Source organism: Octodon degus, unplaced genomic scaffold, assembly GCF_000260255.1.
Source record: "Octodon degus isolate 3935 unplaced genomic scaffold, OctDeg1.0 scaffold00069, whole genome shotgun sequence".
In the NCBI taxonomy this organism is placed as follows: domain Eukaryota; kingdom Metazoa; phylum Chordata; class Mammalia; order Rodentia; family Octodontidae; genus Octodon; species Octodon degus.
The window spans coordinates 2,771,200-2,784,213 of NW_004524645.1; the positions used below are offsets into that span (position 1 = coordinate 2,771,200).

Consider the following 13,014-nt stretch of genomic DNA (forward strand, 5'->3'; position numbering starts at 1 on the left):
TTTTTTTTTTGCGGAACTGGGGATTGAACTCAGGCCCTTGTGCTTGCCAGGGAAGCGCTTATTCCACTGAACCATCTCCCGGCCCCTTTGTGGGCATTTCTGAGGTTCAGACATTTTAGTCCACTGGGATATTCTGTGAATTTCCCCTGTGGTGGGATTTCTTTGGTTTCTTTTGTTATTTTTAAGATGAATAGAAGTTGCATTTAATGACGGGAATAGGAACTATCAAACTTTCTGTATAGGGCAGGGGATATAGCTCAGTGGTACTTTGCCTGCTTGGCAAGCATTAGGTCCTGAGTTCAATTCCCAGTGCAAAAAGCCCATAAGTATTTCTGTAGAAAGGGTTGGATTGTAAACATTGTCAGTGTGCCTACCGTATGATCTCCTTTGAAGTTATTCAGCTCTGTTATGACACGGAAGCAGAATGAACAGGTACAGATGTCTGCCCCCAGATGCAGTCATGGATGCTGGAAGCTGAATTTCACATAACATGAAATATTATTCATTTAATTTGTTTTGAGGACATGTTCCTTGGCCCAGTTTGGCTTATAGGCTATAGTTGGCTGATCCCAGATATAGAAGTTAGCAACCCCGATTTGTGCTGTGACTATTGTTGACAGTAAGTTAGGAAATTTGTAGCTCAGGAAGACCCTAGCACTTCCATTTTTTCAGGCAAGGAGACAGTGAAGCTTTTATTATTTAAGTGGAATCGTGTCTCTCCAAAAGAATATCTGAATGTTCACACAAAGACCATGACCATTTTTATGCTGGTCCTTGGCTCGATGCTGCCATCTAGTGGTAAAGGAATGTTTTCTGGTAAAAGATTGTTCCACGGTCTTACAAGGACTAGAGAGAGCCCTTAGTGGATTCCCACATACTTGATCACTGTTCCTGAGTGTTTCAATAATGGCTCTGTTTTTAATTTTTTTTGGTACTAGGGATCGAACTTAGGACCTTGCACTTGCCAGGCAGGCGCTCATGCTACTGAGCCATCTCCCAGCCCTTAATTTAAAAAATAAAGAGAATAAAAATAGCAAGAAACCCTGTTAGAAATGACACAGAATTTCACTAAACAAATTGATAGGAATTCAGCAGTGGTTGTTAAATTGCATATTGTGTCTTCAAATTAGTTGTTTAGATTACCAGATACAATTATGCAAAATTAGTTAAGAAATTAAAAAAGGAGAGAAAAAAGTTAAGCATTAACTGCTCCTTTCAATAGGCCAGTATAAATCAGTAGTACAGTTATCAAAGCTATCCTATGTGTATACATATATTTTTCTCCTTCCCTCCCTCCCTCCCTCCTTCCTTTCCCTCATCCCAGTTGCTTCTTCCCTTGCAGAAGGTCCTTTCCCTTTCACACTATCCACTGTTCCTTTCAGATCCTGTGTGCTCTTTCAGGCTCTTGCACTAGTGAGATGATGCAGTGTTTACACATGGGGGTCTGATTTAAGTCACTTATGAATATGATCTCTAGTTACATCCATTTACCTATAAAAGCCTTGAGTTTATCCTTCTTTATAGTGGAGTAATACTCCATTGTATACAAATACCACATCATTTGTATCCATTCCTCAGTTGACTCAACAATGGCTCTTTATCCAAATCTTCCGTGCTTCATTCCAAATCTACGTGGATCATTCTGTAGTGTAGAACATCTGGACTCTGCCACTTAAGATCCACTGGTAGCCCTTGTATAGTCTCCACTGAGAATCCCTCCTCTGGAAGCTTATTTTTTCTCATAAAATGTTTTTGTAATTAATTAATTTTTATGTATTTAGTACAGGGTCTATAGGGTCACACTACGTGGATTGGACTTGTAGTGATTCTTCTGTTTTCAGCCTCCTAAGTGCTGGGATTACAGGCTTGTACCACCACGCCCAGTCTCAATGGCCATCACAGTGTGCCTCGAGGGCGGGGGCGGCATGGCACACTGGGGATCGAATCCTGGCTGTTGCGCTTTGCCTAAGCAGGCGCTTTAGTCTGCTGAGCTATCTGGCCGGCCCTTAAAATGTATTTTTGATAGATTATGCATTGCATTGAAATACAAAACTAATTGATGCAGATTTGCTTTCAAAGTGACCTGCTTTACGTACACCATATGGTTTATGAATCTGATGATTACACATTGTCTCGTGGTCCCTCCATGTGTCACTGTCCAGGCATTTCCCAAGTCTCAGCCATATGCACTGGGTTAGGTGCTGGAATGTAAAGATGCCGAAACTTGCTCTCAGCACTCTGCTGCAGAACAGTGGTAGGGGGCTGGGCAGTTGAAGCATGTGCAGCCAGCAAGGGAGGAGCTGAAGTGAAGCTAGGACCTTCATCCCGGAGTCCAGCAGCACTACCATACTACTGGTACCCTCCAGATTCTTGGCAAATCGACTAAGAAGCATTTCTGATTTATTTGGAGCACTCTTCTGCTTTGTATCACAGTGCATCCTTCAAAGTGACTATTTCCATGTTAAATCTTAATGTATCCCAAAAGGCAAAGAGGAAAATTAGTAGAATAGACTCAAGGTCTCTGATTTGCTGAAATATTTCTAGGGAAATTCATCAGCGCTTCGAAGTGCAGCTATCCCTTTGACAAAAGCCCCAAGTCCACCCATAGTTCTGAAATGCAGAGTAAAGGCAGAGAAAGGATCTACCAGGTCAGAAGTCAGTTGATTTCATGGAGCTTAAAGGTTTATATTAATTAGTGAATCTAACTATGGGAAATTAGGGGATCTCAAAACAATGCCGGTATTATAACATCTTTGGTTAACTTTTGAGTGCTTCATTGTTTGTCTGATGCAGCAATACAGTTTCTGATAAAGGAAAAAGGTCTACGTGACCAGCACAGTTTCAGTTTTTTATAGGAATAGTTGTTGAAAATGAAGGAATCCAATATTTTCTTAATCTAATTTTAAGTCCTTCTACCTCTCACTTTTTTTAACTTTTGTAAGTTTGTGTTCATTTGATGTATTGACACATTTTTTTCTTCTTCATATAATCTGTTGTCACATGATTCAGGTATTGGAAGTGTCTCCATTAGGAATAATGAAGCCATGTGAATTGTGCTTTTTTTAGGTCCTTTCCTGGAAGCTTGTGCCTGACAATTACCCTCCAGGTGACCAGCCACCTCCGCCCTCTTATATTTATGGGGCACAACATTTGCTGCGATTGTTTGGTAAGAATCCCAACCCTGCGTTCTCTTTTCCATTTTGTACTTAGCTTTGATTTAGCACTCTTGATAGCTTATACACAGCTTGTGGTTTGGGCTATAAATATCTAACTTATATAGATACTTACTTTTGATTTTGAGCTCCTAGCAAACTCATCCAAAGGTGACATCTTCAAAGGAAAGACACTGAATAACTCCTAAGTGTCTTAAAGTTGGATATGTACTATTTGTACTGCTGCTATACCTTTGTGTTTGATAATGTGGATATTAATTTCGGATTCAAAAAGGAAATGGGGTCCCAGATGATCCATGAGTATATTCTATGTGGTGTCAGATTTTGCTGACTACAAATCTGTTTGCCTTTACTTTTAATACAGTAAAACTTCCAGAAATCCTTGGAAAAATGTCCTTTTCTGAGAAGAATCTGAAGGCTTTACTGAAGCACTTTGATCTCTTTCTGAGGTATTTTTATTAGTTTTTTCAGAACTTACTTCTGCTACTGTATGCGTGACTTTCTAAACTCTTATGCACGTATGGAGGGCAGCTCCCTAGTATTTTAAATAGGGGTGTGGCTACCTAGGTGTGGTGGGTTCTCATAGTGGTAATATAGCAGGAGGGCTTTGTTTTGTTTTTTCTTTATTTTGGTATCTGTTTGCTCCCAAATTTCTGAATCAAGGGCACTCCCTATGCAGAGGAAAAACGAATTTGGGGGCCTAGAAGAATCTAGTTGGATAGCTTTGTACATTTTCAAAAGTAGAAATTATTGAGGTTAACAGTAGTTTAATTTTATATTTTTTAAAATTCAAGAATGCCTTAAGCATAGGACTTTGGTTTTTCACATGCGCACAAACTAATTTCATGATTAGCCTGTATAGGTTGGATTTTGGGATTTGCCTTAGAGTTAAAGATAATTGACCTCTAGTGTGTGCTGGTGTTTGTGAATTGAGAGGAAGTCCACTCTGCCTTGTGCAGAGAGACTCTCCTGCTGACTTTGGCTCCTCCTCTGTAAAGGATACCATGTCTTTCTCGCAGGCCCCACCCCGACTAAGCTAGTAGGACTTGCGGGAGTGGAGAGTGCCCAACCTGAGGAATTAGTCTTTTATGTTTTCTTGGTTTGATTTTTGGGATGCTGAGGATTGAACTCAGAGCCTTACACATAGAAAGTAGGCACTCTACCCCTGAACCATGCTCCCAGTTCTTTCTGTCTCTCTTTTGTTCATTTTATCTATCCTTTTTTTCTTTCTTTTTTTTATATTTTTAGAGAAGGGTCTACAGGGTGTTCAGGGTCTCACTACTAGATCTGACTCGTAGTGATCCATCCTGTTCACAGCCTCCCAAGAGCTGGGATTACAGGTGTGTGCCGCTATGCCCAGTCTCAATTGTGGGTCTCAGTGTGCCTGGAGGGGGGCAGCGGCACCGCAGGCCCAGGGATCAAACCCCTCACCCCTGCTCCTGCTTGCAGGCACTTTAATCTGCTGAGCTATTTGGCTGGCCCTCCTTTTTTTCTGGAGACAGGGTTTCCTAGACTTTCGAATTTATGATCCTCTTGCCTCAGCCTCTTATAGCTGGAATTATAGGCTTGGCTACCTCACCCAGCTTATTCTTTTGTGGTTTTGAAGGATAATATCCTATAGGGATTTTGAATAAGATTTTGGTGAGTGGAATTAAGCTTCATGACATTTTATTGGGAACAAATTTCAAGAATACCTTCTTTTCTCCCAGTTTCCACCTCTTCCCTCTAACTCTGTTTGATGCAAAATTTGTACACTGAAATCAAATAGCACCAAGAAAATATGAAGAGACAGCTGCAAGTTAGCACAGCCAAGCCTGCTAACTTTCAAGTATTCCATATATAAAGTAGAGATTAGGACTTTAAAAAATAACTTAGAAGGATTTGCAAGTAAATATAGTAAGAGGTTTAAAAGATATATCTAGAAATGTCAGTTAATATCAGTGGGCTCTGAAATGACCATAAAATAGGTGCAGTAACAGAAGTGAAGAGACTTGGTTATCAAATTAATTTTGACTTGGGTTTTTTGCTAACGAGGGTGCTAAACGTTTAGCAGTTTGAACAGGTGGGAAGTAACTTGGAAACCAGCATGAAAGAAATTTTCTTGCTGATTAATATTATGTACTGGAGGCTGTTTTAAGCCCTTGGCAAAATCAGCATGGGTTCGAGTCAGGACGCCATGTATATGCTGCAGATTCTTGAATGTACGGCCAGGTTTCAGTGTACCTCTTCGGATAGAAGTTAGTCTTTTTGTGTTTTGGTGTTATAACTTAGAACAATAATACCTTCTAGCATGGCAAAATAAGACCCAAAATGTTACTGCTAACACAGTTCAGTTTTGGGATAGCTTCATACATTAAAGAAACACATATTTCTTAAATGATGTATAGTCTGTGTGTGTGTGTGTGTGCACCTGAGTGTGTGTTTTATAGTACTGTGGATCAAATCTGGGGTGCTCTATCACTAAGCAATATGCCCATCCCTTGTTACTTGAAACAGGGTCTTGCCAAGTTGCCCAGGCTGGTGTTGAACAAGTGAATCTCCTGCCTCAGTCTCCCAAGGAGCTGGGATTATAGTCATGTGCCACCAGGCCTAGCTGTTATAAAACAGAAAAAAAGGAAAAAATATGAAAGGGAGAAAAAGAAAAACAGGAAAATATTCCAAAGCTTTTTTTTGCACAGAAATATTTCCATAACCAGACTACCACCTAGTGGAGTTTAGGTTTTACTTTTTTTTTTTTTTTTTTTTTGGTGGAACGGAGGATTGAACTCAGGCCCTTGTGCTTGCTAGGGAAGCGCTTATTCCACGGAGCCATCTCCCCAGTCCCTAGGTTCTACTTTAGGTGCTGTTATACCTGCTGATGGTGAAGTGCTTCAGATAAATAATAAGTAACACAGAAGCCAGATAAGTACAGTGAAAGTAATCATTATATAGAAATCAGAACTATAATTATTTCTTCGTCCCAACACAAAAACAGTTAAAATGTTAAGAGTTGGTTGAAAATTAGTATTTTGGTTGATGGTATTCAGCCCTGAGCATGATGTTCATTGAGTCCATTTTTTCCCTTTTTTTTTTTAGGTTTTTAGCAGAATACCATGATGACTTCTTCCCAGAGTCAGCTTATGTCGCTGCGTGTGAGGCACACTATAGCACCAAGAACCCCAGGGCAATTTATTAACATCTGGATGGTTCTATCAGGACATGCTCCTCTGTTTGGCTTTGTGTTCTGGATTCCAGGTGAAGAACTAATGAGACAGCAGGCCTTCTTGACATTGAACACAAACCCCAGGCCCACCCTCGGGGTCTCTGGAAGGGCCACCTTTATTGTTCGAATTGCCCACTTCCGGTAGAATTTCCTGGGTGCCTGAACATAGCTCAGGTGAAACCTTTCCTGTTGCACAGGACATCTGTAATGGCAAGGCAAAGAATAAATGTTTATAGTGAAATGTCCACGAGAGTGTACATAGGTTAGGCTGATTTGGTAGACATTGCATTTAATTGTTAGTGAGAGCCACATTGTTGAGTTGTTTGTCAGCACTAAAGAAGATATTTTTGCAGGTGATTTTCATTCTTGGGGGGAGGCTGAGGGACTCTGCCCGACTGATTTAAGTTTGTACTTGGAAACCACAAAGTCCTCTCAGAGTCTTAGAGGGAATAGATATTGACTGCAAAAGAAAATCTGCAGCTATGCATTTGCTTGTAACAGTTCCCTCTCTATAAAATGTTATTTTTGGAGATCTAAATAAAGCATTGCCTGTCTTATTTGGGATTTTACAATTGTACTTTGGTGAGTAATGTCATGGTTCCCTTTCTATAAAATACTAGTTTTGATGATCTAAGTGAAGTGTTGCCTGTCTTGTCCTTTGATTTTTATTAGTGGGATGACCTCTTTACTTATAACTGTGTTTTGTTGTTTTACTTTTGTGCCTTTATTTCTTTTCCTTTGGTTTTGCCTCACCTGGCAGCATGAATAGATTGTGGTTCCTGGAAGTTACTGTGGTTCTATGCTGTCTTGTTCCTGCCTGAGGGAGTCCATCTAGGCCTGACACAAAATTTATCCTCCTAAACTGCTAATGAATGGTTTATCCCAGTGCTGGTAACCTGTGACTCGTGTTCTGCAGTGGACTGTTGGTAGCATTTGAAGGCTCTGAAAGGTTCTCCATGACTGGCCATGCAGTTACCCTCTAACCCTCATTTTAGTTCCTTTCAGATTTTACACAGTTCTAAATCATTTTGGAAAGGATATCAGAACCATACAAGCATTCATTCTACTGCCTGTCATGTCCTGTAGCTCAGCTCAGTTGACCTTAACTTTGAAAGTACATTGATTGATGAGAGACAGAATCTTGGAAATCTAGAAATGGTTCCATCCAGAGGACTTGTGCATGCCCTGACTGGTACGCACCAGTACCTCCAGGTCTCTTGAGCTTTTGCTGACTAATCTGGAGTCACATTGACGTTCCTGATATGTTTTCATTCCTTTTGTTTTATGCAATGCCTACTTCAGTCTGGTAAATACAGGATGTTCTGAGTTGTGAAATTTATTTTATTTTATGAATTTAGGACAGGGTGTACAGGGTCTCACTATGTAGAGTGCACTTGTAGTGATTCTCCTGTTTTCAGCCTCCCAAGCACTGGGCTTACAGGCGCACGCCACCATGCCCAGTCTCCGTCACAGTCTCAGTGCGTCCTGGGGGTGGAGGCACGCCTGAGATCAAACCCCAGCCGCTGCACTCTGCTGAAGCAGGCACTTTAGTCCACTGAGCCAGCTGGCTGGGCCTGGTTAAAAAGTGTTTAATCAGTAACTACTTATGGCTTGGAAAAAAACTTACCTTGTAATTGTCTTGCAGGAACCTATTTAAGTGCTCCCAGTGAAATGAGCACAAACTTTTTTTGGACTATTTCTGCAGTGATGTAACTGGAAGTTGCAGGGAAATCATTTTCTAATAATGAAAAGTTATTTTCTCCTAAGGAATTTCTTAATTATACCTTTGTTTAATGTTTGATTATATACAACTTGTAGATTGATTTAAATAATAACTTATTTAGCATAGCCATCCTATTATGTGTTACTAATAGTTTAAATCATTTCTCAGGTAAAAATATTTAAATGTCTAGTATTCCTTATAAGACTTCAAATTTTCTTCCTTTTGTGTTGTTTCTTGCCTAAACTGCCAGACCTTTTGTAAGCACATTTTGTCAGTGTTTGCCTGTTGCAGTGATTTTCTTTTCTTTCTTTCTTTTTTCTTTTTTTTTTTTTTTTTTGGTGCAACCGGGGATTGAACTTAGGCCCTTGTGCTTGCCAGGGAAGCGCTTATTCTACTGAGTCATCTCCGCGGCCCCAGTTGCAGTGATTTATTTTTTATTTTTTTCCCATAATTTTATTGATAAATAAATAGCAAAGAGACAGTTTCAAATCAAATTGGTAGGACAGTTTCATTAATTAACACATTGCATACATTCTTCCTAGTGGTGAATTGCTGTACAAGATGAGAACATGATATCCTATTTACAAAAATCATTAGAAAAAATCCCTCTATTCATTAAGACAATGTAACTATATATCTATCCTAACCACTTTGAATACACAGACACAAAATGGACATTCATCTGTATACCCTTTTTTTGGTTAGTTCTGTCATTTGAATATTATAGGTGTGTTAACTCAGCAAAATATTCTAAAAGAGTCCAGTAGCCCATAATAGTATTGGGTCTTCCGCTTGACTGGCAGTGTCAGAAATTGTTTACCTGAGTCCCCTACAGTGCAGTGATTTAAATGTGTTGAAATGTAATATTTTGATAATTTAGGCATCAGATCTTTATACTAGATCTTTGACTAAAAAAAGGAAAAGAAAAACCACTTCTGAACAGAAGCAGGTTATATAAATCTTCTGAAGTACAGTATACAGAAAAGAAACATATTTCTCATTTATAAAAGGTATTGTCACTGTGATATTGGCTCTAAGCATTTGAGCAAATATATTTACCCTCCTCGCCATTATTTCTTAAGTAACATGGTAGCCTCTTCCCTTTAGGAGTTAGCTTTGAAGATTAGCTTGTCTAAACATTCTGTTGATAACAACTTAACTCTGGCACCCAAAATTTCTACATGTTGAAAATATGAGGAAGAAAGCATGAGGCTGGTTGGAAGATAACAGTTAATATTGTTCCTTCAGGTATACACGAGCTTTTACTAAATTAAATTCTATATTAAGAATGTTACTTTAGGTTTTTAAATTAAAAAAAAATTTAGAGGAGAATGCTTTAGTTTTTTCTTTTCTTTTTTTATTTTTAGGGAAGGGTCTACAGGGTGTTCGGGTCTGGGTTGGACTCATAATGATCTGCCTGTTTACGGCCTCCCAAGGGCTGGGTTTACAGGCGTGTGCCACCATGCCCAGTATCAATTGCTGTTTCAGTGCACCCCTGGGGTGGAGCTGGCATAGCAGGCCTGGGAATCGAACCCCTGGCCTCTGTGCCTGCTTTCAGGTGCTTTAATCTGCTGAGCTATTTGGCCAGCCCTTTTAGTTTTTAATGGTATAAAATACATTAATTCTCCAAAAGGTGGGTGGTGATTTTCCAAAATTAACTTTACAGTCATGCAAAGATGAATGTATAATTCTACTGTTTTAACTAGTTTTCAGTGTAAGTAGATTTAAACATTAACATGCTTTACTAGTTATGATATCTGGCCAATCTGGTTTAAGAGACTTGGTAGCTATTGCCAAAGGGAATTTTAGTAAATTAAAGGCAGTAAATTTGGGGAAATTAGGATTATGTCGTAAAGATATGAGAATCCTCAATAAGCCAGTTAAAAAGGTTTTATTTATTTTTTTTTTAGCAGTGTAGTTGAAAAAACATTTTTTGTTTTAATTCTGACTGCTACTTGTCTTATACTTGAGCAGAATTCTTCCAGATGTTCATCTAGGACAGATACTTAGACTTAGTGCCTTTTTTTTTTTTTTTTTTTTTGCGGAACACAGGGATTGAACTCAGGCCCTTGCACTTGCCAGGGAAGCGCTTATTCTACTGAGCCATCTCCCCGGTCCCACTTAGTGCCTCTTGATGGTAATTAAATTGTGTTGTTTTTACCCAATTCCCATAAAAAGAGAATATTGTTCTCTACCTCCTCCTCCCTAGAATCTGTCTCCTAAACTCCAGGGGAGTTATAAATAACCATTTCTTTGCTTCAGCTTTCCCTCCAGTTGATAGAAATACTGGGGCATCTGACAAAGGGGCAGTCCATAAGCTCCTATGAAAATCATCTACAAGGCCCCGGATGATATACCTAGCTGGCCCAGCTCTGCAGATGGTAGTCTGTCCCAGATCATCTTATCGGGCTAATGTTGCCAACATACATCAACTGTGAAAAATATACATATTCCACCTCTTAGCACGCATCAAGGAATACAGTGAGTATAAATGGCGAAATAAATGCCGACGTGGTTAGCAGCTATGTCTTCAGAAGCCATGGGGCTGCTCCAAGTGGACAGTACTGCCTGCCCTTCCATACCTCCAATTAACCTGCTGGCTTGGGTCTGTCTGTGTAAGGTCCAGAGCTGCACTTCCGTAGAGACTTCCAGGGCTGCTGATGCTGTCAGTCCTTAGCCCACACCTTGAGGAAGAACGTTATCAGCTGTTGGGATACCTGGAGCAGAATCAGGACAGGAAATGAGATGCAGATGGGAGCCTTTTGGAGCGCGCCTACGTTCTGCTGATTCCTTTTGTTGTCAGGACCTCTGCTTAAGGAAGGGATTATCTCCCATAAAGCAAGGACTTAGATTTCAGATGTTAGAAGCCAAGAGCTTTCAAACTGAGGTGTGTCCTGATTCTAAGGCTCTTTCTCCCTATTTTTCCCCTAACTTGAGGCAAGATGGTAAGCAAATTCTGTAGGGCAGAGGGCACAAAGAAGGAGCAGAGGAAAGTCTGGATTGTTTTCTGCAGCCTTTTCACTTTCCCCTTCTTCCTCACCCTTCCCACATGCCCCCTGGGATTCCTTCTGTTTTAAAACACCATCTGTTTGGCCATTTGGTTGATTCTGGTCTTAAAGGAGTAGGCAGTTCTTACTTTAAGGCATTATTGTTTTCGTACCTGGATCAAAAGTGGGTATGTTTTTCATAATTCTGAAATCTGAGGGCTGATTGCCAAAGAAGAGATATATTAAGTTCCTCCAAGATTCAATTATGCCTTTTACTAATCATATGTTTGAAGGTTTTTATGAGTGTTTGACTTCTTAGATAAGTTAACAAACTGTTTTTTTTTAACTGTTTTATTGCATGAAGTTTAATAAGAACTGTAAAATGAAATAAGCGCTGAGTGGGCAGGATCATCACAGGTATGTTTAAAGAGTACTGGGAAATAGCTCTCTAGGCTTGCAGAAGTAACGCAAGTGACTACCATGAGATCATTTCCACGTGTGGGTGTGCTCACGATTACTGACTTCTGTGGACCAACATGATCTATCCAAATGGACACAATAGTGGGATTGCTATAGGGGAAAGAAAGTCCCAGCCTTAAAGATACCTGGGTCAAGTTCATATTCTCTAAAACTGAAGAATGAATTTTAGGAACAATGGAGGTTAAGAGCAGAATATATTTAGTAAGGGAAAGTAAGCTCCTGTCTGAGAGAGGGACAGAAGGGGGCTCAAGTGGGTTGCCAAGGAATCTTTCTCTAGGGATTTTTATAGAGCAAATCCAAGACACAAGGTGGATCCAAGGTGGGAAACATGGAAAATGATAAGGCGTGCATGGGGCGGGACAAAACTGTGGTCAACCAGTAAGATTACAAGCTCAGGTAAAATTGATGAAGTTGGGATCAAATGGGAAATCAAGTCACATAGCAGGTGGACATGAACACAAAACAGGGACTCTTCCTGTAGGGGTCTGGGTCAGTGATATCCCAGCTTTTTCAAGGTGATTGCTACCTATTTAGAATATCATTCCCTGATGTCCATCTCTAGGAAGGTGTGTATTTATTGGTTTAATCTTTTGTCTTGGGGTCTGGCCCACAGTGGTAGTGACTATCTTTCCCACAGTTGCAAGGCATCTTATCTTTCATACTGGCTCCTTTGAGGGCCTAACCCTGTCTGACTAACCATAGTATTTCTATGTAACTCTGCTGCCTACAACATTATGTTGCATTTTATCAAACTATTTTATCCTTTCTATTAATGCTACTGAAGTTAATTTTTTTTTTCGGAACACAGGGATTGAACTCAGACCCTTGCACTTGCCAGGGAAGTGGTTATTCCACTGAGCCATCTCCCCAGCCCCTTGCTACTGAAGTTAACAGTTACTGTTGAACTATTCTGAGTTCCAAGAAGTTTATTAATGGTTAGTATACCCAGTTTCCCTTAAAAGTGGTTATAGTTCTGTGGAAATGCCTCACTCATTGGTATAGTGATTTTTGAGCCAAAGTCCAAAGACAGTAAGGGGGTGGTGACATACGCAGATATATCTGAAAGAAAAGCATTCAGGCAGCAGGGGAAGTAAGCAAGGCCAAGGCTCCCAGGAAGAGTTGTGCATGGTATTGCTAGAGGAAGAGCATGGAGGCTGGTGTGGTTGGAGTGTTGTTAGGAGCTCAGGGAGGTCCAGGGGCAGCCAGGAGCAGCAGATTATATGGGGCTACATAGGCCACAGTAGCGGGCTGCGTATTACCCTGGGACAATAATTTTGAAGGCTCAATGATTAAGTTTCTCTGTCTGAGTCTTAGCTACTGTGTAGAAGTTAGATTAGAATGTAATGAAAGCAAACTATTGGAGAGATTATAGGCTCAACGAAAGTATTGCAAAAGGAATGAGGGGCCCCGGATATGACTCAGCAGCACAATGCCTGCCTGGCAAGTGCA

The 13,014-nt window shown here is 40.2% G+C and overlaps 1 protein-coding gene across 2 annotated transcripts in view; it reads left to right on the top strand.

Moving 5' to 3' along the window:
* Msl3 (MSL complex subunit 3) overlaps positions 1-6,932 on the top strand; it is a 20,094-nt gene extending 13,162 nt beyond the window's left edge. For both annotated transcript variants that reach the window (XM_004635036.2, XM_023719589.1), the window contains 3 exons: positions 3,067-3,166; positions 3,538-3,622; positions 6,249-6,932. In XM_004635036.2, coding sequence (XP_004635093.1) covers positions 3,067-3,166; positions 3,538-3,622; positions 6,249-6,348 — 285 coding nt within the window. In that variant the 3' untranslated portion in view covers positions 6,349-6,932. The remainder of the gene's footprint in view (positions 1-3,066; positions 3,167-3,537; positions 3,623-6,248) is intronic.
* Positions 6,933-13,014: the final 6,082 nt, after the last annotated feature.